Raw genomic sequence first — 21,212 nt, 5'->3', positions numbered from 1 at the left:
GACATGCAAACAAATAGAATCAGACACAAAAACAGAGAAAGACAGACACTGTAGACATTCAAACCAACAAAGGCAAATACTTGGACTTGCAAACACCAAACAAGACATGCAAACAAAAAGAATCAGACACACAAACAGAGAAGTACAGTCACTTTAGACATTCAAACCAAAAAAGACAAATACTTGGAGTTGTAAACATCAACCCAGACATGTAAATAAATAAAATCAGACACACAAACAGAGAAATACAGTCACTTTAGACATTCAAACCAACAAAGACAAATACTTGGACTTGTAAACACCAACCCAGACATGAAAACAAATAGAATCAAACAACCAAATATAGACAGACAGACACTTTAGACATTCAAACCAACAAAGAAAAATTCTTGGACTTGCAAACACAATCCCTGACATGAAAACAAATAGAATCAGACACACAAACAGAGAAAGACAGACACTTTAGACATTCAAACCAACAATGACAAATACTTGGACTTGCAAACACCAACCCAGACATGCAAACAAATAGAATCAGACACACAAACAGAGAAAGACAGACACTTTAGACATTCAAACCAACAAAGACAAATTCTTGGACTTGCAAACACCAACACAGACATGACAACAAATAGAATCAGACAAACAAACAGAGAAAGACAGACACTTTAGACATTCAAACCAACAAAGACAAATACTTGGACTTGCAAACACCAAACCAGACATGTAAACAAATAGAATCAAACACACAAACAGAGAAAGACAGACACTTTAGACGTTCAAACCAACAAAGACAAATTCTTGGACTTGCAAACACCAACCCAGACATGCAAACAAATATAATCAGACACACAAACAGAGAAAGACAGACACTTTACACATTCAAACCAACAAAGAGAAATACTTGGACTTGCAAACACCAATCCAGACATGTAAACAAATAGAATCAAACACACAAACAGAGAAAGACAGACACTTTAGACATTCAAACCAACAAAGACAAATACATTGACTTGCAAACACCAGCCCAGACATGCAAACAAATAGTATCAAACACACAGACAGAGAAAGACAGACACTTTAGACATTCAAACCAACAAAGACAAATTCTTGGACATGCAAACATCATCCCAGACATGCAAACAAATAGAATCAGACACACAAACAGAGAAAGACAGACACTTTAGACATTCAAACCAACAAAGACAAGTTCTTTGACTTGCAAACAACAACCCAGAGCTTAAAACAAATAGACTCATACGCAAACACAGATAAAGACTGACACTTTAGACATTAAAACCAACACAGGCAAAGACTTGGACATGCAAACAACAACCCAGACATACAAACAAATAGAATCAAACACAAAAACAGAGAAAGACAGACACTTTAGACATTCAAACCAACAAAGACAAATTCTTGGACTTGCAAACATCAACCCAGACATGTAAACAAATAGAATCAGACACACAAACAGAGAAAGACAGACACTTTAGACATTCAAACCAACAAAGACAAATACTTGGACATGCAAACACCAACCTAGACATGCAAACAAATATAATCATACTCACAAACAGAGAAAGACAGACACTTTAGACATTCAAACCAACAAAGACAAATTCTTTGACTTCCAAACATCAACACAGACATGCAAACAAATAGAATCAGACACAAACAGAGAAAGACAGACACATTAGACATTCAAACCAACAAAGACAAAATCTTGGACTTGCAAACACCAACCCAGACCTGCAAACAAATAGAGTCAGACATGTAAACAGAGAAAGACAGACACTTTAGACATTCAAATCAACAAAGACAAATTCTTAGACTTGCAAACATCAACCCAGACATGCAAATCAATAGAATCAGACAAACAAACAGAGAAAGACAGACACTTTAAACATTCAAACCAACAAAGAAGAATACTTTGACTTGCAAACACCAACCCAGACATGCAAACAAATAGAATCAGACACATAAACAGAGAAATACAGACACTTTAAACATTCAAACCAACAAAGGCAAATTCTTGGACTTGCAAACACCAACCCCGACATGCAAACTAATAGAATCAGACACACAAACAGAGAAAGACAGACACTTTAGACATTCAAACCAACAAAGACATATACTTGGACTTGCAAACACCAACCCAGTCATGCAAACAAATAGAATCAGACACACAAACAGAGAAAGACAGACACTTTAGACACTCAAACCAACAAAGACAAATTCTTGGACTTGCAAACACCAACCCAGACATGCCAACAAATAGAATCAGACACACAAACAGAGAAAGACCGATACTTTAGAGATTGAAACCAACAAAAACAAATACTTGGGCTTGCAAACATCAACCCAGACATATAAACAAATAGAATCAGACACACAAACAGAGAAAGACAGACACTTTAGACATTCAAACTAACAAAGACAAATTCTTGGACTTGCAAACACCAACCCAGATATGCAAACAAATAGAATCAAACACACAAACAGAGAAAGATATACGCTTTAGACATTCAAACCAACAAAGACAAATTCTTGGACTTGAAAACACCAACCCAGTCATGCAAACAAATAGAATCATACACAGAAACAGATAAAGACAAAAACTTTATTCATTAAAACAAACAAACACACATTTTTGGACTTGCAAACACCAACCCAGACATGCAACAAATGGAACCAGGCACACAAACTTAGAATGACAGACACTATAGACTTTCGAACCACCAAAGACACATACTTGGACTTGCAAACACCAACCCAGACATGAAAACAAATAGAATCAGACACAAAAACAAAGAAATACAGACAGTAAAGACATTCAAACCATCAAAGACAAATACTTGGACTTGAAAACACCAACCCAGAAATGCAAAAAAATTGAATCAGACAAACAAACAGAGATAGACAGACACTTTAGACATTCAAACCAACAAAGACAAAATCTTGGACTTGAAAACACCAAACCCGACATGCAAACAAATAGAATCAGACACACAAACAGAGAATGAAAGACAATTTAGACATTCAATCCAACAAACACAAATACTTGGACTTGCAAACACCAACCCAGACATGAAAACAAATAGAATCAGACACACAAACAGAGAATGACTGACGCTTTAGACATTCAAACCAACAATGAAATATACTTGGACCTGCAAACATCAACCCAGACATGCAACCAAATAGAATCAGACACACAAACAGAGAAAGATAGAAACTTTAGACATTCAAACCAACAAAGACAAATACTTGGACTTGCAAACACCAACCCAGACATGCAAACAAATAGAATCAGACGAACAAACAGAAAAAGACAGACACTTTAGACATTAAAACCAACAAAGACAAATACTTGTACTTGCAAACACCAAACCAGACATGCAAACAAATAGAATCAGACACACAAACAGAGAAAGACAGACACTTTAGACATTCAAACCAACAAAGACAAATTATTGGACTTGTAAACATCAACTAAGACATGCAAACAAATAGAATCAGACACACAAACAGAGAAAGACAGACACTTTAGACATTCAAACCAAAAAAGACAAATTCTTGGACTTGCAAACACCAACCCAGACATGCAAACAAATAGAATCAGACACACAAACAGAGAAAGACAGACACTTAGACATTCAAACCAACAAAGACAAATACTTGGACTTGCAAACACTAACCCAGACATGCAAACAAATAAAATCAGACACACAAACAGATAAAGACAGACACTTTAGACATTCAAACCAACAAAGACAATTTCTTGGACTTGCAAACACCAACCCAGACATGCCAACAAATAGAATCAGACACACAAACAGAGAAAGACAGACACTTTAGACATTCAAACCAACAAAGGCAAATACTTGGACATGCAAACACCAACCCAGACATGCAAACAAAAAGAATCAAACACAAAAACAGAGAAAGACAGACAGTTTAGACATTCAAACCAACAAAGACAAATTCTTGGACTTGTAAACATCAACCCATACATGCAAACGAATATAATTATACACACACATAGATACATACCGAAACTTATGGTATTCAAAACCTCCCAGACAAATTCACGAACTTGCAAAATACAACCCATACATGCAAGCAAATAATAAAGGAACCACATATTGTGTAAGATCTACATTTCGTTAATAATCACACACACAGACACAATCTCAGGCTTGCATGGACCAACCCTCATCTGTCCACACGAAGAATTTAACGTCACACAAGAGAAAGACACACACTTTAGGTATTCAAACCAACAATGACAAATACTTGTACTTGCAAACACCAAACCAGACATGTAAACAAATAGAATCAGACACACAAAAAGAGAAAGGGTGACACTTCAGAGACTCCAACCAACAAAAACAAATTCTTGGACTTGCAAACACCAGCACAGACATACCAACAAATAGAATCAGACACACAAACAAAAAAAGACAGACACTTTAGACATTCAAACCAACAAAGACAAATAGTTGGACTTGCAAACACCAACCCAGACATGCAAACAAATAGAATCAGACAAACAAACAGAGAAAGACAGACCCTTTAGATATTCAAGCCAACAAAGACAAATACTCGGACTTGTAAACACCAACCCAAACATGAAAACAAATGGATTAAGAAATACAAACTGAAAAAGACAGACACTTTGGACATTCAAACCAACAAAGACAAATTCTTGGACTTCCATACACTAACCCAGACATGCAAACAAATAGATTCAGACATGCAAACAGAGAAAGACAGGCACTTTAGATATACAAACCAACAAAGACAAATTCTTGAACTTGGAAACACCAACCCAGACATGCAAACAAATAGATTCAAACATACAAACGGAGAATGACAGGCACTTTAGACATTCAACCCAACAAAGACAAAGTCTTGGACTTGCAAACATCAACCCAGACATACAAACAAATAGATTCAGACATGTAAACAGAGAAAGACGGGCACTTTAGATATACAAACCAACAAAGGCAAACACTTGGACTTTCAAACACCAACCGAGACATACAAACAAATTAATTCAAAAAAGTATTTAAAAAAAATGTGGGGGCCCGGGGGGCATTTTGGGTCCCCGGGGGGTCTTTGGGGGATCGGGGGCCTTTGGGGGCCCGGGGGCCCTTTGGGGACCCGGGGGCCTTTTGGGGGATGGGAGCCTTTTGGGGGATGGGGCCCCTTTAAGGTTGGGGTAGGGGACCTCACAACAGTGTTCAAATGGAACTTGTGTATTATAACGACCCCAGAGTTTCACCCCAAATCATCTTCTAAAATATCTCTAACTGTTTCGCCTAAATCATCTTCTAAAATGTCTTAAACAGTTTCGCCCAAATAATCCCCTAAAATCAATTTCTGCGTGTTCCTTTTGTTTTGGCATCCCTGCGCTGTCATCCAGGAAACAATTCCCGCGTTAATCTCTTCATCTCTAAGATGTTCCTAGCTACACTATTATGGTTTCGATAGAATATCAATTTATCACTCTGACCTATAGATTGGAGAAGCCATATTTAAAAAATAGAATATTAATTTATCTCTGTCACTAAAGACCAAAGAAGCCATATTTAAATATGGAATTTCTATCTCTTTAGAGTCCCGCATAATTCCTAGGAAATAAGTGATGCCATTTCTAATTCCGTTAGACTCGATCAATACATTCCCCACCGATTATGTAAATCAATTTTTCAGAAATTCTCTCCCCTTCGTATGCCCATATATGGACTCCCGTCACGAACTCATGATAGGTCCCGTTAGACTCGATCAATACATTCCCCGCCGATTATGTAAATCAAGTTCTCGGAAATCCACTTCCCCTTCGAGTCGATCAATACATCTCTTCTCGTCAATGCGCATGTGCAAACTTCGCCCTGGAGTCATTACACCTAGACAAACAACAACAAATCAATTGACCTTGACCCCATTAGACTCGATCGATAATCCTTGAATAAATTATGTGTAATCCGCGCTGGTACTGTCATTCCTACTCATATAAGGTAGAAAGGGTGGTCGTATAAACTTCGGAGGGGGCTCATTGGATTGGTAATTAGAAGGTCTAGTGTCCTTTTTTAGAGTCAAAGTGATTGAAGGGCAGATACCCACCCTAACACACGTGTGTTTTCGCGAAGTTTATATGATAGAAATTTTGAGATAGCCATTTGTTCAGAAAATAGTCCAAATATCATAGGCAGCGCAATAGCGCAGCCTAAGTAAACAACGATATGGATACAATATACTATTGTCTTTTTTTTACCAGGGCACTTCGTAAAGAAGGACTTCGTATATAACCCCCATGCCTTTTCTAGATCAGAAAACAATTTGTTCTTTACTAAGAAAAAAAACACAAAAAACAAATACGAAAAAATGATAATGGATTGTCAGTTTAATTGACATATACTGACAATTCTTCCTTAATGTTTTGATAATTTTTATTTATGAAAGTAACAAAGGTGAAAACATTTCAAATGCATTTTAGTAAAGCGCAAATTGTGCTCTGGTCTTGAGAAAGCATAGGGGTTCAGTCCTACTCATATGAATTTTTGCTCGTTTCGAGTTTGATTCGGCTTTTTATTGTAATTTCTGTTCATTTTGAGTTTTAATTATTTTATGTTAGTGATATGTGGTAGTTTTACACTTTGAAGATTATTTGACTTTAGTATTGTTCAGTCTTGGCTTAATGGAGTTTTCTACTTTTCATTGAAAAACTCGTCTTGTGGAAAAAGTCTTTTAAGTTAATTTCTGTTTGTTTTTATTGACATAGTATTTTTCAGGGAAAAAATAATATTGTATGTCTTTTCAATTTTCTTCTATAAAAATGCATAGTGTGGGTTGCTATTTGTATATTGGAAAAACTTTTTCAACAATTTTTAATTCTGACACAAACAGTATTTTTTAATTTATTTTTATAGGTTCTGAAGTTAACCTGAAAAATAAAACTTAATATCATTCCCAAAAGATTCTATCTATGGTCTTTGATAACCTGGATACACTTACACTCTTTTTATTTATTTAAATTGTAAGAGCAGAAGAAGTAATAGTAGTATCCCCAAAAGTTGCAACTTGATATCCGGAGTCGTTCTCAATATATTGCTGAGGTGTCTTATTGGCAATCATAAACACGATGCCTTTTGATTTATTTTAAAGCAGTGTTTAGTTTTAAAGCATAATGGACCAATTGCATAATTGTGGGGTGTTAAGATGCCTAATATCCCCAAAGACATAGTTGCTGGACCATTCTATTATGCTGAACAAAACGGCTGTCTAAAAATTTTGACTGGATGCATTTGGAAGATGAATGGACTTGAGAGATGGGCTGCTCGTCTTCCAATCTCTTGTTAGTCTTAAAAACGGCACCGGACACTCGCGCTGTAATTAGAGTACAAAAGGGAGGACTTCCCCTTCTTGTATCTAGTAAAAACATTTTAAACAAGTAAACACAAAGTAAAAACGTTTAAAATGTATTTCGTTTTCAGTAAAGTGCAAATTATGTTCTGGTCTTGAGAAGTGATGGGCGATGTCAGCCCTACTCATGTTAATTTTTGATCGTTTTGAGCTTGACTAAGTTATTTATTGTATGATTTAAATAAACGAAATAAGTTTAAAATGTTTTAACCCTTTTAACTTAAATTATTAAAACTTTTAGGAATATATGTCAGTACATGAATACTAAATTGACAATCCAAATCCATTTTTTTTTCAGGAAAGGGCAAATTATGCTCTGATCTTGCGAAGGTATGGGGGTTGTCAAAGACATAATTTCCAGACGTTTCAGCTACACTGAACAAAATGGCTATCTCAAAATTTTTATCAGATGGGTTTTGTGAAGTTATGGGCGTAAGGGGGGGGGGCTGTTGCCCTATAATCACTTTTTATTAATAAAAAAGGCACTAGCTCTTTCAATTTCGAATCGAATCGTCCCTTTTATATATACCTTACGATCATCCCTTTTATATATACCTTATATGCCCCCAGGGAATAACTTAAATGCCCTGAGGACTGGGGGGGGGGTTCATCCCCAAAGATATGATTTCCAGTCCTCTCAATTACGTTGACCAAACTGGCTAACTCAAAATTTTGATTGAATGTCTTTGGGGAAATGGTGGGCGTAGGAGGGGTTAGTTGCCCTCCAATCACTTTCTAATATTAAAAAGGGAACTAGCCCTTTCAATTTCCAATCGAATGAGCTGCTTTCGAAGTGTCTGCGACAACAAATGGCCATCTCAAAATGTCTATCAGATGCATTTGGGGAAAATACGGGGTGTTGGGGAGTATCCACCCTCCGATCAGCCTGAATCTTAAAAAGGGCACTATAGCTTCTGATTACAAATCTAATGAGCCCCCTCAAAAATCCATACGATGACCCTTTCTATATTTACCTTATATGCCCCTAGGGCATAACTTCCAACTCTTGCTCTGATTGATGTGGGAACCCACCAGAACCCTCAGGGCAAGGGCTGTAAGTTATGCCCTGAGGGCCTACAAGGTATATATAGAAAGGTTGATCTTACAAACTTTGGAGGGGGCACATTGGATTGGTAATCAGGAATTCTAGTGCCCATTTTAAGATTGGGAGTGATCGGACGGTGAATATTCCCCTCCCACACCTCGTATTTTCCCGAAATGCATCTGATAGAAATTTTGTGATGCCCATTTCTTTTCGTGGAAACTTCGAAAACAGCTCATTCAATTGGGAACTGAATGGACCAGTGCCCTTATTAATAGTCGAAAGTGATTGGAAGGCAGCTAGTTCCCCTACCACGCCCAATATTTCCCCAAAAACATCCAATAAAGTTTTTGAGATAGCCATTCTTTTTCTCGAAATTATGTCTTTGAGGCACTAGAACACGTGACTTCCAATCAAATAAGCCCATTCCGGAGTTTTTACGATTACCGTTTCTGTATATACCTTATGCGCCCCCAGGGAATAATTTATAATCCTCGCCCTGAGGGCTCTGATGGGGGGGGGGGGGGGGGTTCATCCTCAAAGACATAATTTCCGAACCTTTCAATTGCGTTGAACAAAAAAACTATCTCAACATTTTTATTGGATGTGCTTGGGGAAATGGTGGGCGCGGGAAGGGTTAGTTGCCCTCCGATCACTTTTGACTATTAAAAAGGGCGGAATTTCTTTCAATTTTCAATCGCATGGGCTCTTTTCGAAGTTTTTACGACAACAAATGGCCATCTCAAAATTTCTATCAGATGAATTTTTGGAAAATACGAGGTGTTTGTGTGTGTGTAGGGGGGTATCCTCCCTCCGATAAATTTGTATCTCAAAAAAGGCAATAATACTTCTGATTAGCAATCCAGTGACACCCCCTCCCCGAAGTTTATACGATCACCTTTTCCATATAAGCCTTAAATGCTCCCAGGGCATAATTTATAACCCTTGTCCTGAGGGCTGTGGGGGGGGGGGGTTGTCATCCTGAAACAAATAATTTCCGGGATCTTTCAACTATGTTGAACTAAATGGCTATCTCAAAATTTTTATTGAATGTGTTTGGGAAAATGGTGGGCGTGAACAACAACCAAAAAATAAATAAATATTACATTGTGTCAACATCGCTCTTTACTTAGGCAGCTCTATTCGCTGCCTATGATAGACAGATCTTTGCGAAGATTAGACAATAGTTTTATGTCTTGCGAAATTTCTGGCGTCAAATTAGTAGGAAGCGTAACTTTTTTTTGGCTGCCGTAAACTGTGTTTATAAAACAAGACCTAACTTCATCAGGGTTAGAAATAGATGTGTAGTATTTGTGCAAAGAGGATTCTAGAGAGGAAACTATATCTGCCACAGAAACTTGCTTTGATGGAAAAGAGAATTTTGAACCTTTTTCAACAGTTTGGATTTCCTTAGGTTAAAGAGCTCTAGAGGAAAGATTAACAATAGCGGGTCCAAGAATAATCCTTGGAGCACAAGTACGATAATTCATTGAAGATTCGTACCCCAGACTTTCCAATTTCTTATACAGTCGTTCCTTAGACAAGCGAAAACCATGACTAAACAAATTCCTTTCCAATCTAACAAACTGAGAGTAATCAACCATGCACAGATTTTCAAATAAAATTTCCTCAAGAGATTTTCTTTCCTGAGGAAATAATATGTCTTTTTTTGTCTTTTGGTCCTTATAACGTGGATTAAGATTTTTTTAACAGTAGTGTATGAGCGAATTGCACTTCTTTCCGGGTTTTTAAATGTAATTTATATCTGAAAGACTTAGGAATAAGGTTTTCATTTCTGCAAGATTCTATTTTTTTTTATTGATAATATTAACGTGCTTTTTGCCTAAACTAATAAAATAAAAGATATCATAGTTCAACCGCCCCCTATAAGCTAGACGTAAATAGCGACGAAAACCATACTGCCTTTCCATCATAAACAACAAGTAGGACAATAGCGAAATTTTTTATATAGGCCGTGGAATGCAACTTTAAATGAATATTTCTATCCTATATCCAAGAGCCGTCCTCAGCAAAACAAATGAAGAAAAAAAGAATATAAAAGAACTCAAGTTAAAATACAATTTCTAAAACTAAGATATTTTCAAAACAGTCCTAGCATCAGTACTTCAGGAAAGTTCAACCAGGACTGGTACATCCAGCAAAGTGAAAAAAGACAATTCATTCAAATGAAATAAAAAAACATTTACAAACAAACTCTTAAAGCTAATCTTGCCTTTTTGGGAATAATTTTCCATATCAAGCCTTAGTCCCTATTTTATTTTTGTTAATATTTTTGTACAAGATCTTGTTAGTCATATGACCCTCCCCCTCCTCATAAAAAAAAGAAAATCCTTGAAACAATGTTTTTACATTCAACCAATGAAACGAAGGAAATGATTAATGAGGGTATTATTGACAATCCCTGTTCAGTAAGATTTTGACAATGCAAGTATATTAATTTAATTATTGAATATTACTATAATGCATTTATATGTGGGTTAATCCGTAACATATATACTTCATTATGGACAGATTTTTAGGTTTAAAGTTGATTTTATGCATTTGTACATTCCTTGATCGGTAATAGTAAGATTGATTGGCTTCTCAAAAAACCTCATTTAAGTAATCCCAAGTCACTAAGCTGTGAGGAGTTCATCTACACCCACAACTGCGCGAGGGAGAGATTTGCAACTTCCTACCCCAAGCCTTTCTAGAACATTAGTTATTTTATCACAGAAAACTGCAGCACCACATAATCGAGATTTTCAGGACTGTGTCTAAAGCCCCTATTTTGGCGCGAAAAGTGTCTTCTCGCCTCGCATTAGGTGTGACTGAAACGATGATACATAACAATATTAGAGTCACATATTTCTTTTTTCTTTTCTTTTTCCACAGTTCCACTGGTCTGTGGGTAATCCTTAGCAATCGTGCAACGGTAATTTAACTAATTTAAGCGATCCAAATCCGAAGACGCAGAATCAAATTCACAAGTCAAACGTCATTGATTCATGAGTCATATTTTTATGAGAGAAGGTCCATATTGTATTCCAAAAAGAGAATGGCTTAGTTGTGTGTTGTGTGGGTAGAAATGTGTGGTAGAATTTAGATATATCACACTGTTTGGTAGATATATCACATCTACCGAACAATTGTGTGTGGTAGGATTTGGGTAGCGTTTTGATAGAAATGTCAGTGAATCTGTGGCTCAATCTTAATTTTTAATATTGTTGTAAATTTCTACTGATTTATGTTTTTGTTAACTGGCGCTCAAATGTGTAAGTAATTTGTGAGCCAGATTACAGTCATGAGTAGAAGTGATATATTGGTTGTTAAAAACAGAAATACATATAACAGCAAATCCACTTTTGCTCAATTTTATTTCTATTTCTTATTTTTATTATTTCTATTCTACATTTTATTTCTTATGGTTGACAAGCCATATTGAAGAATAGTCAAATTAAACTTATGGTCTGGGTCGGGCAGAAGTGTATCTAGAATTTGGAAAGAAATTGTTCTGACCTGTCCATGGGTTTTGCTCTGCCCTTCCTTCCTAGTTACGTATACCTATGATTCAAATACAGCGGTTTTATGCTTGTTTTCGATTTGATCCCGCTATTAATTTTAACAAAAGCGATTTTTCTTCAACTTATTGCCAAAAAATTACATGACTCGTGATTTCAACTGCTCTAAGCTTTTCGATGTCTGAAAGCTGTTTTACCGAAAGTAACAATTTTTGGCGAAATTGGCTTACAAATGCCATCCTGTGAAAACAAATTTCTCTTTCGAATGGTCTAATTGGCATTGCTGCAAAGCGTCTCTAGCTGCCTGTATTTTGCAGTTCTCCTTTGCCGAATCGCATATTTGTCTGTTTCTTTAAAGCAGTTTTGCCAAATTGCATACGGGATTATAGCTTGGTCTGTTTTACCAACAGTAGCTGATTTGCTTAACGTGAACGCAAAAAAGGTAACTGAAAAAATGGCACTGAATTTTTTGAGGAGGTCTAAACCTCTCATGCAAAACCTGTGAAAGGAAATGTAGAAAGCGAAGAAGAAAGAGATAAGGACAGGGCTTCGAACGACCCCGTATTGTGTTTTGACATGGGAAACATTTTATTTTGCCAAAACGGGATGTTTCGTCCTTTTTTTTGCAAAAGGAAGATTTCTTACTTTAACTTAACTGCTATTTTTACCTTTTGCAGACAGAAAGGACACGAGAAGGGAGCATGACAAAAATATATGTTAAAAGTCTAATTCTCATAATCCTCTCAGTACTCAACTGCAATAATGCTTATGGCCTTAAACCTCCTTCGCAGGCTGATTTTGGTTACCTTAATGCCAAAGTCGGCTGGGGAAAATTCATCAGGAGGGATTTTTATTCGACTTTTACCAAGTCTAGAAATTTTTTTTTTATTTCCAGTTCAAAAGCGCGACTCTGTATTTCTTAGGAGATCTTGCTCTACTCAGTGAATCCTATGTTTAATGATTTTTATGTCACATCTGCCATAAATTAGTATTCCGGGAAGAATGCTAAACGTTATCAGAACAGCAACAACATTCACTCAAAAAGGAGAAAAGAGTTTTGCCAATTTTAAGTCCGGTTTTGACACACTCTTGCCTAGGGGCACGTCTAGCTTGTTTCAAAGAGTTCTATTTTCTATTACAACGACGTTATTGCAGTTCAAGACTATTTTATTGGCGAAATACTTTAAATAGTAATTGCTTCTGGTTCAAAGGCGAATATGTGCACACGTCTACCTATCTAATTTTAATATATCAAGGACATGCACTCAGCTATTTTTCTTTATCGAGTTTAAACAAATAAACTTTCAAATGGGGATAAATCCATTTATTTAGACAGTGAAAAAACAGGCACAAAAGTCCAGATATTTTGATCACATATATCGAAATATCCATGTGATCGAAATATCTGGACTTCTGTGCCTGTTTTTTCGCTGTCTAAATAAATGGATTTATCCCCATTTGAAAGTTTATTTGTTCGTCGTAGAACGACAGTGTGGTCTAAGAAAAGAACACCTAATTAAAGGTGTTACGTCAAAAATTTATTGAGTTGAGTTTTATACTCAGGCTAATACTAATGAGAGACTCAGTGCTAGCAGTACGAAAACATGAATACTTTTTTAGGATAATTTTTCAGAATGTTACTTATCTGCCTTTTTATTTGATGTTTTCATCCCTACCCTAAAATGGGGATCCCTCTCCTAAAAATGTGTCTGCTTAATTACATAGTACTATTTAATGCCTCCATACATGTCTACAAAATAAATTAGAATACGTTGGATCGGAGGGGTTATGCAAAAAGGTTCTAACTCCCCTAAGCAGATATATGCTAACAATGCTTACCGCTCTTCTGAACCTCATCTATTTTGTGTAAGTCTAAGATTTTTATCAGCGATTTCTTGGAATGAAAAATGGATATTCGTACTTATACGAATATCACAGTTGTATACATAAATTTGAGTAGTACCCAAACGCACACAACGTCAAACTTCAAATGTCTTATCACTCAGACGTTAAGTTTGAGTAGTAAATTGTCGAATCTTTGCTAGTTTCCTTGTTCTTTATGTCCCTTTTTCAGAACTCTGGCTTAATACAAGGGAAGCTTTTGACAAGACAGCGACCAAAAAGAAATGTTGACGACTACCTCGTTTGGGAGGACATAAAATTTGACCGGTCAGTTAAAATTAATGGTAGGGACTACACAATTACCGGCTGTGATGACTGGACTATGGTAAGATTATCAACTTCGCTATTATTCAAGTCTGTCTGTTTTCTTTTTCTAGGCTTACTCACTTTTGCACTGCCTGGCCCACAGATTATAAACTGAAATTATTATCGTCTGATCAAATTACATTGAAGACCGAGGTCATTAAAAATAGGTCTTTTAACGAGATTATTAAACGTCAAATAATGAGGTCAGGAAGTAAGAAGTGAAAATCAGTTCTCTAGAGTTCTCCAATGCTGACAACGAAAATGGAAGGAATTCTTAAAATTGGTGTTCAAAAGAAAATATAGTTGCCGTTAAAATTGACATTAAACTGAAATTCGAATTTTGTTTTCATTCAACTCCAGGGTAATACATCGGCATAGCTTTCTGTTAAATTATCTTATTCCTACTCCTACCCTTTTAGCATCGGTGAGTTGTTGTAAAACATCCAAAATTGCAGAATAGTGGTTCCTCATCATTTTGACGGCTTCATATTGGGTGTTCTTCTTCGCTTCAACCAGCGCATGCACTTCTTCAGCAGTCCTTTTTACAACTCCGCTGCGGAATTAGGGACTGTCAATAGAAGGAGGTTATGCATTTTTTTTTTTTGCCCGAAAATAGCTCAAAGTTTCCTTTCGTTAATCAAGTCCTGTACAGGCCTGATATGTCACCACTAGGAAGTTTCTTCGTGGGTTAGACCCCCCCTCCATTTGCACGACTGCCTCAAGATAGTACTTGTATGCATGCTTGATCTTTTTTTTATTGTCCAACTATACAAAACCTTCAACACAATACAGATAGTACTTTCCCCTCCCCTCCCAGGAAAATCTTCTGGTGGCATCCTTAACTTGAAAAGATTAAACTATTTGTAGTTTGGGGTAGGATTAGTTTGTTTTGCTTCTATAAATTATTGCCGTTTTCTGCATTTTCCGAAGGCTTGCTCAAACGCCAGGCTTAAGTTAGCATTTACAGAACGATTTAAAACATCTGTTACATACTTTAAAATAAAAACATTTTTAGATGTACTTTGTTTTTGTATGGTCAGCACAATTACCTTCTACTGTCCAGTTAAGAAAATCCCCCAAAACCAACAATGGCAATTTACCAGGGAAAATGTCAACAGGACTGGGACTTCAGTAGTAGGAAGGGCATAATATCTCCGAGGTGAACATAATTTCTGCATTTTTTTATGGTTTTTGTCACTGAGAATGAAAAAACAGGATTTTTCTCACTTTGATGCATTTTCATGGTTTATTGATTCTAATGGGGTCAATGACGTCTCTTTCAAGGTCGATTTATTTGTTGTTCGTCTAGGTGTATTGACTCCGGGGCGACGTTTCCACATGCGCAATAACGGGGGAGAGTTGTATTGATCTAGGACTCGAGGGGGAAGTGGATTTCCGAGAAATTGATTTACATAAATGAAGGAGAGAGGATTTCCGAGAAATTGATTACATAAAAGAAGGGGACAGAATTTCTGAGAAATTGATTTGCATAATCGAGGGGACTTATTGATCTACGAAAGGGGAACTAGAAATAACATCACTTGTTTCCTAGGAATTATACGGGATTCTAAAGAGATAGAAATTCTATTTTTAAATATGGCTTCTCTGATCTTTGGTGACATAGATAAATTAATATTCTATTTTTAAATATGGCTTCTCCAATCCTTAGGTCTGAGTGATAAATAGATATTCTATCGAAACCATAATAGTGTAGCTAGGAACATCTTAGAGATGAAGAGATTAACGTGGGAAAGGGTTTCCTAGGAATTTCAAATGTGACAGCGCAAGGATGCCAAAAAAAAGGAACACGCAGAAATTACTTTTAGGGGATTATTTGGGCGAAACCGTTTGAGAAATTTTTGAAGATGATATAGGCAAAACCGTTTGAGAGATTTTAGGGGATGATTTGGGCGAAACAGTTTGAGACATTTTAGAAAATGATTTAGGCGAAACAGTTTGAGACATTTTAGAAGATGATTTAGGGTAAAACTATGTGGTCGTTATAATACACAAGTTCCATTTGAACAATGATGTGAGGTCCCCATACCCCAACCCCAAAGGCCCCCCTTCCCAACCCCAAAGGGCCCCAAAGGCACCCTGGCCCCCAAATTCCCGCGGACCCCCATATGCCCCCCGGGCCCCAAAAGACCCCTCGGGGCCCCCAAAGACCCCCGGAGCCCCCAAAGCCCCCCAGGGGCCCCAGGGCCCAAAAAGGCCCCCATTTTTTTAATACTTTTTTATTTGCACATTTTGAGACACAAAAGAGTCCCATCCCCCCAACTTTTTGGCTCCCCCTCCCCCCAGTAGTTTTTTGTTATGGTTTAACTTGTAACAGGTAAATTCTCTTAATTTTTCAAAGTTGCTTTGGATTTCTTTTGTTGAAATGCAAGAGTTGGAATATGTCAGTAGTGTTTGGTCGTGGTTTACCTTGTCACAGTTACATTCTCTTGATTTTTCAAAGTTCATTTTGGATTTCTTTCGTTAAAATATAAGAGTTGGAATATTTCAGTAGTGTTTTGTTGTAGTTTACCTTGTCACAGTTACATTCTCTTGATTTTTCAAAGTTCATTTGGATTTCTTTCGTTGAAATGCAAGAGTTGGAATATTTCAGTAGTGTTTTGTCGTGCTTTACCTTGTCACAGTTACATTCTCTTGATTTTTCAAAGTTCATTTTGAATTTCTTTCGTTGAAATACAAGAGTTGGAATATTGCAGTAGTGTTTTGTCGTGGTTTACCGGGTCAGAGTTACATTCTCTTGATTTTTCAAAGTTCATTTTGAATTTCTTTCGTTGAAATGCAAGAGTTGGAATATTTCAGTAGTGTTTTGCCGTGGTTTACCTTGTCACAGTTACATTCTCTTGATTTTTCAAAGTTCATTTTGAATTTCTTTCATTGAAATGCAAGAGTTGGAATATTTCAGTAGTGTTTTGTCGTGGTTTATCTTGTCACAGTTACATTCTCTTGATGTTTCAAAGTTCATTTTGAATTTCTTTCGTTGAATTGCAAGAGTTGGAATAATACACTAGTGTTTTGTCGTGGTTTACCTTGTCACAGTTACATTGCCTTGATTTTTCAAAGTTCATTTTAAATTTATTTCGTTGAAATGCAAGAGTTGGAATATTTCAGTAGTGTTTTTGTCGTGGTTTAACGTGTCACAGTTACATTCTCTTGATGTTTCAAAGTTCATTTTGAATTTCTTTCCTTTAAATGCAAGAGTTGGAACATTTCAGTAGTGTTTTGTCATGGTTTACCCGGTCATATTTACATTCTCATGATTTTTCAAACTTCATTTTGAATATCTTTCGTTGAAATGCAAGAGTTGCAAAATTTCAGCAGTGTTTTGTTGTGGTTTACATTGTCACAGTTACATTATCCTGATTTTTCAAAGTTCATATTGAATTTCTTTCGTTGAAATGCAAGATTTGGAATATTTCAGTAGTGTTTTGTAGTGGTTTAACTTGTCAAAGTTACATTCTCTTGATTTTTCAAAGTTCATTTTGGATTTCTTTCGTTGAAATGTAAGAGTTGGAATATTTCAATAGTGTTTTGTCGTGGTTTTCCTTGTCACAGTTACATTCTCTTGATTTTTCGAAGTTCATTTTGAATTTCTTTCGTTGAAATGCAAGAGTTGGAATATTTCAGTAGTGTTTTGTCGTGGTTTACCTTGTCACAGTTACATTCTATGGATTTTTCAAAGTTCAATTTGGATTTCTTTCCTTGAAATGCAAGAATTGGAATTATTTCAGTAGTGTTTTGTTTTGGTTTACCTTTTCACAGTTACATTCTCTAGATTTTTCAAAGTTCATTTTGGATTTCTTTCGTTTACATGCAAGAGCTGGAATATTTCAGTAATGTTTTGTTGTGGTTTACCTTGTCACTGTTACATTCTCTTGATTTTTCAAAGTTCATTTTGGATTTCCTTCGTTGCAATGCAAGAGTTGGAAATATTTCAATACTGTTTTGTCGTGGTTTACCTTCTCACTGTTACATTCTCTTGATTTTTTAAAGTTCATTTTGGATTTCTTTTGGTGAAATGCAAGAGTTGGAATATTTCAGTAGTGTTTTCTCGTGGTTTACCTTTTCAATCTTACATTACCTAGATTTTTCAAAGATAATTTTGGATGTCTGTCATTGAAATAAAAGATTCGAAATATTGCAGTTGCGATTTGTTATGGTTTATATGTGTCGGAGTTATAATATTTTTATATTTAAACGTTAATTTTTTAATTTCTGTCGTTAAAATGCAAAAGTTGAAATATTTCAGTTGTATTTTGTCGTGGTTTACCCTGTCACAGTTAAATTCTCTTGATATTCTTTTGTTGAAATGCAAGAGTTGGAATATTTCAGTAGTGTTTCGTCGTGGTTTACCTTGTCACACTTAAATTCTCTTGATTTTTCAATGTTCATTTTGGATTTTTTTTTTGTTGAAATGCAAGAGTTGGACTATTTCAGTAGTGTTTTGTTATGGGTTACCATGTCACAGTTACATTCTCTTGATTTTTCAAAGTTCATTTTTGAATTTCTTTCGTTGAAATGCAAGAGTTGGAATATTTCAGTAGTGTTTTGTTATGGTTTACCTTGTCGTAGTTACATTCTCTTGATTTTTCGAAGTTCATTTTTGAATTTGTGTCGTTGAAATGCAAGAGTTGGAATATTTCAGTTGTGTTTTGTCGTGGTTTACCTTGTCAAAGTTACATTCTATTGATTTTTCATAGTTCATTTTGGATTTCTTTCGTTGAAATGCAAGAGTTGGAATATTTCAGTAGTGTTTTGTTATGATTTACCTTGTAACAGTTATATTCTCTTGATTTTTCAAAGTTCATTTTGGATTTCTGTTGTTGAAATGCAAGAGTTGGAATATTTCAATAGTGTTTTGTTGTGCTTTACCTAGTCACAGTTACATACTCTTGATTTTTCAAAGTTCATTTTGGATTTCTTTCGTAGAAATGCAAGACTTGGAATATTTCAGTAGTGTTTTGTTGTGCTTTACCTTGTCACAGTTACATTCTCTTGATTTTTCAAAGTTCATTTTGGATTTCTTTCGTAGAAAAGCAAGAGTTGGAATATTTCAGTAGTGTTTTGTCGTGGTTTACCTTGTCACTGTTACATTCTCTTGATTTTTCAAAGTTCAATTTGGATTTCTATCGTTGAAATGTAAGAGCTGGAATATTTCAGTAGTGTTTGTCGTGGTTTACCTTGTCACTCCTACCTTCTCTTGATTTTTCAAAGTTCATTTTGGATTTCTATCATTGAAATGTAAGCGTTGGAATATTTCAGTAGTGTTTTGTTATGGTTTACCTTGTAACAGTTACATTCTCTTGATTTTTCAAAGTTCATTTTGGATTTCTGTTTTTGAAATGCAAGAGTTGGGATATTTCAATAGTGTTTTGTTGTGCTTTACCTAGTCACAGTTACATTCTCTTGATTTTTCAAAGTTCATTTTGGATTTCTTTCGTAGAAATGCAAGAGTTGGAATATTTCAGTAGTGTTTTGTTGTGCGTTACCTAGTCACAGTTACATTCTCTTGATTTTTCAAAGTTCATTTTGGATTTCTTTCGTAGAAAAGCAAGAGTTGGAATATTTCAGTAGTGTTTTGTCGTGGTTTACCTTGTCACTGTTACATTCTCTTGATTTTTCAAAGTTCATTTGGATTTCTTTCGTTGAAATGCAAGAGTTGGAATATTTCAGTAGTGTTTTGTCGTGGTTTACCTTGTCACACTTACATTCTCTTGATTTTTCAAAGTTCATTTTGGATTTCTTTCGTTGAAATGCAAGAGTTGGAATATTTCAGTAGTGTTTTGTCATGATTTACCTTGTAATAGTTTCATTCTCTTGATTTTTCAAAGTTCATTTTGGATTTCTGTTGTTGAAATGCAAGAGTTGGGATATTTCAATAGTGCTTTGTTGTGCTTTACCTAGTCACAGTTACATTCCCTTGATTTTTCAAAGTTCATTTTTGGATTTCTTTCGTAGAAATGCAAGAGTTGGAATATTTCAGTAGTGTTTTTTTGAGGTTGACCTAGTCAAAGTTACATTTTCTTTATTTTGCAAAGTTAATTTTGGATTTCTTTCGTTGAAATGCAAGAGTTGGATTGTTTCAGTAGTTTTTTTTTGTGGTTTACCTAGTCACAGATACATTATATTGACTTTTCAAAGTTCATTTTGTATTTATTTCGTTTAAATGCAAGACTTGGAATATTTCAGTAGTGTTTTGTTGTGCTTTAACGTTTCACTGTTACATTCTCTTGATTTTTCAAAGTTCATTTTTGGATTTCTTTCGTTGAAATGCAAGAGTTGGAATATTTCAGTAGTGTTTTGTCGTGGTTTACCTTATCACACTTACATTCTCTTGATTTTTCAAAGTTCATTTTGGATTTCTTTCGTTGAAATGCAAGAGTTGGAATATTTCAGTAGTGTTTTGTTGTGGTTTATCTTGTCACATTTACATTCTCTTGATTTTTCAAAGTTCATTTTGGTATTTCTTTCTTTGAAATGCAAGAGTTGGAATATTTCAGTAGTGTTTTATCGTGGTTTACCTTGTCACAGTTACAATCTCTTAATTTTTCAAAGTTCATTTTGGATTTCTTTCATTGAAATGCAAGAGTTGGAATATTTCAGTAGTGTTTTGTTGTGCGTTACCTTGTCACAGTTACATTCTCTTGATTTTTCAAAGTTCATTTTGGATTTCTTTCATTAAAATGCAAGAGATGGAATATTTCAGTAGTGTTTGTAGTGCTTTACCTTGACACAGTTACATTCTCTTGATTTTTCAAAGTTCATTTTGGATTTCTTTCGTTGACATGTAAGAGTTGGAATATTTCAGTAGTGTTTTGTCGTGGTTTAGCTTGTCACAACTATCATGAGCACCCATGATAAACTAACGTAACCTAACTTAAACATAGAGAATTGTTTACTAGCTAACCTAGCTTAGCTAACCTAAACTAATCAAACACCAACCCAAACATGTAAACAAATAGATTCAGACATAGGAACAGAGAAAGAGATGCACT

At 35.6% G+C, this 21,212-nt stretch overlaps 1 protein-coding gene across 2 annotated transcripts in view; it reads left to right on the top strand.

Annotated features, from left to right (window-relative positions):
* The window catches only part of LOC148952098 (EF-hand domain-containing protein 1-like), a 174,624-nt gene that overhangs the window by 75,253 nt on the left and 78,159 nt on the right, over window positions 1-21,212 (top strand). For both annotated transcript variants that reach the window (XM_089088845.1, XM_089088846.1), the window contains exon 3: window positions 14,069-14,221. In XM_089088845.1, coding sequence (XP_088944971.1) covers window positions 14,069-14,221 — 153 coding nt within the window. The remainder of the gene's footprint in view (window positions 1-14,068; window positions 14,222-21,212) is intronic.

This window comes from Artemia sp. Qi Xiang Cuo, chromosome 5, assembly GCF_049724085.1.
Source record: "Artemia sp. Qi Xiang Cuo chromosome 5, ASM4972408v1, whole genome shotgun sequence".
Taxonomy (NCBI): domain Eukaryota; kingdom Metazoa; phylum Arthropoda; class Branchiopoda; order Anostraca; family Artemiidae; genus Artemia; species Artemia sp. Qi Xiang Cuo.
Note: the sequence above shows the minus strand (reverse complement) of the source record. Positions and strands in the feature narration are given on the sequence as shown.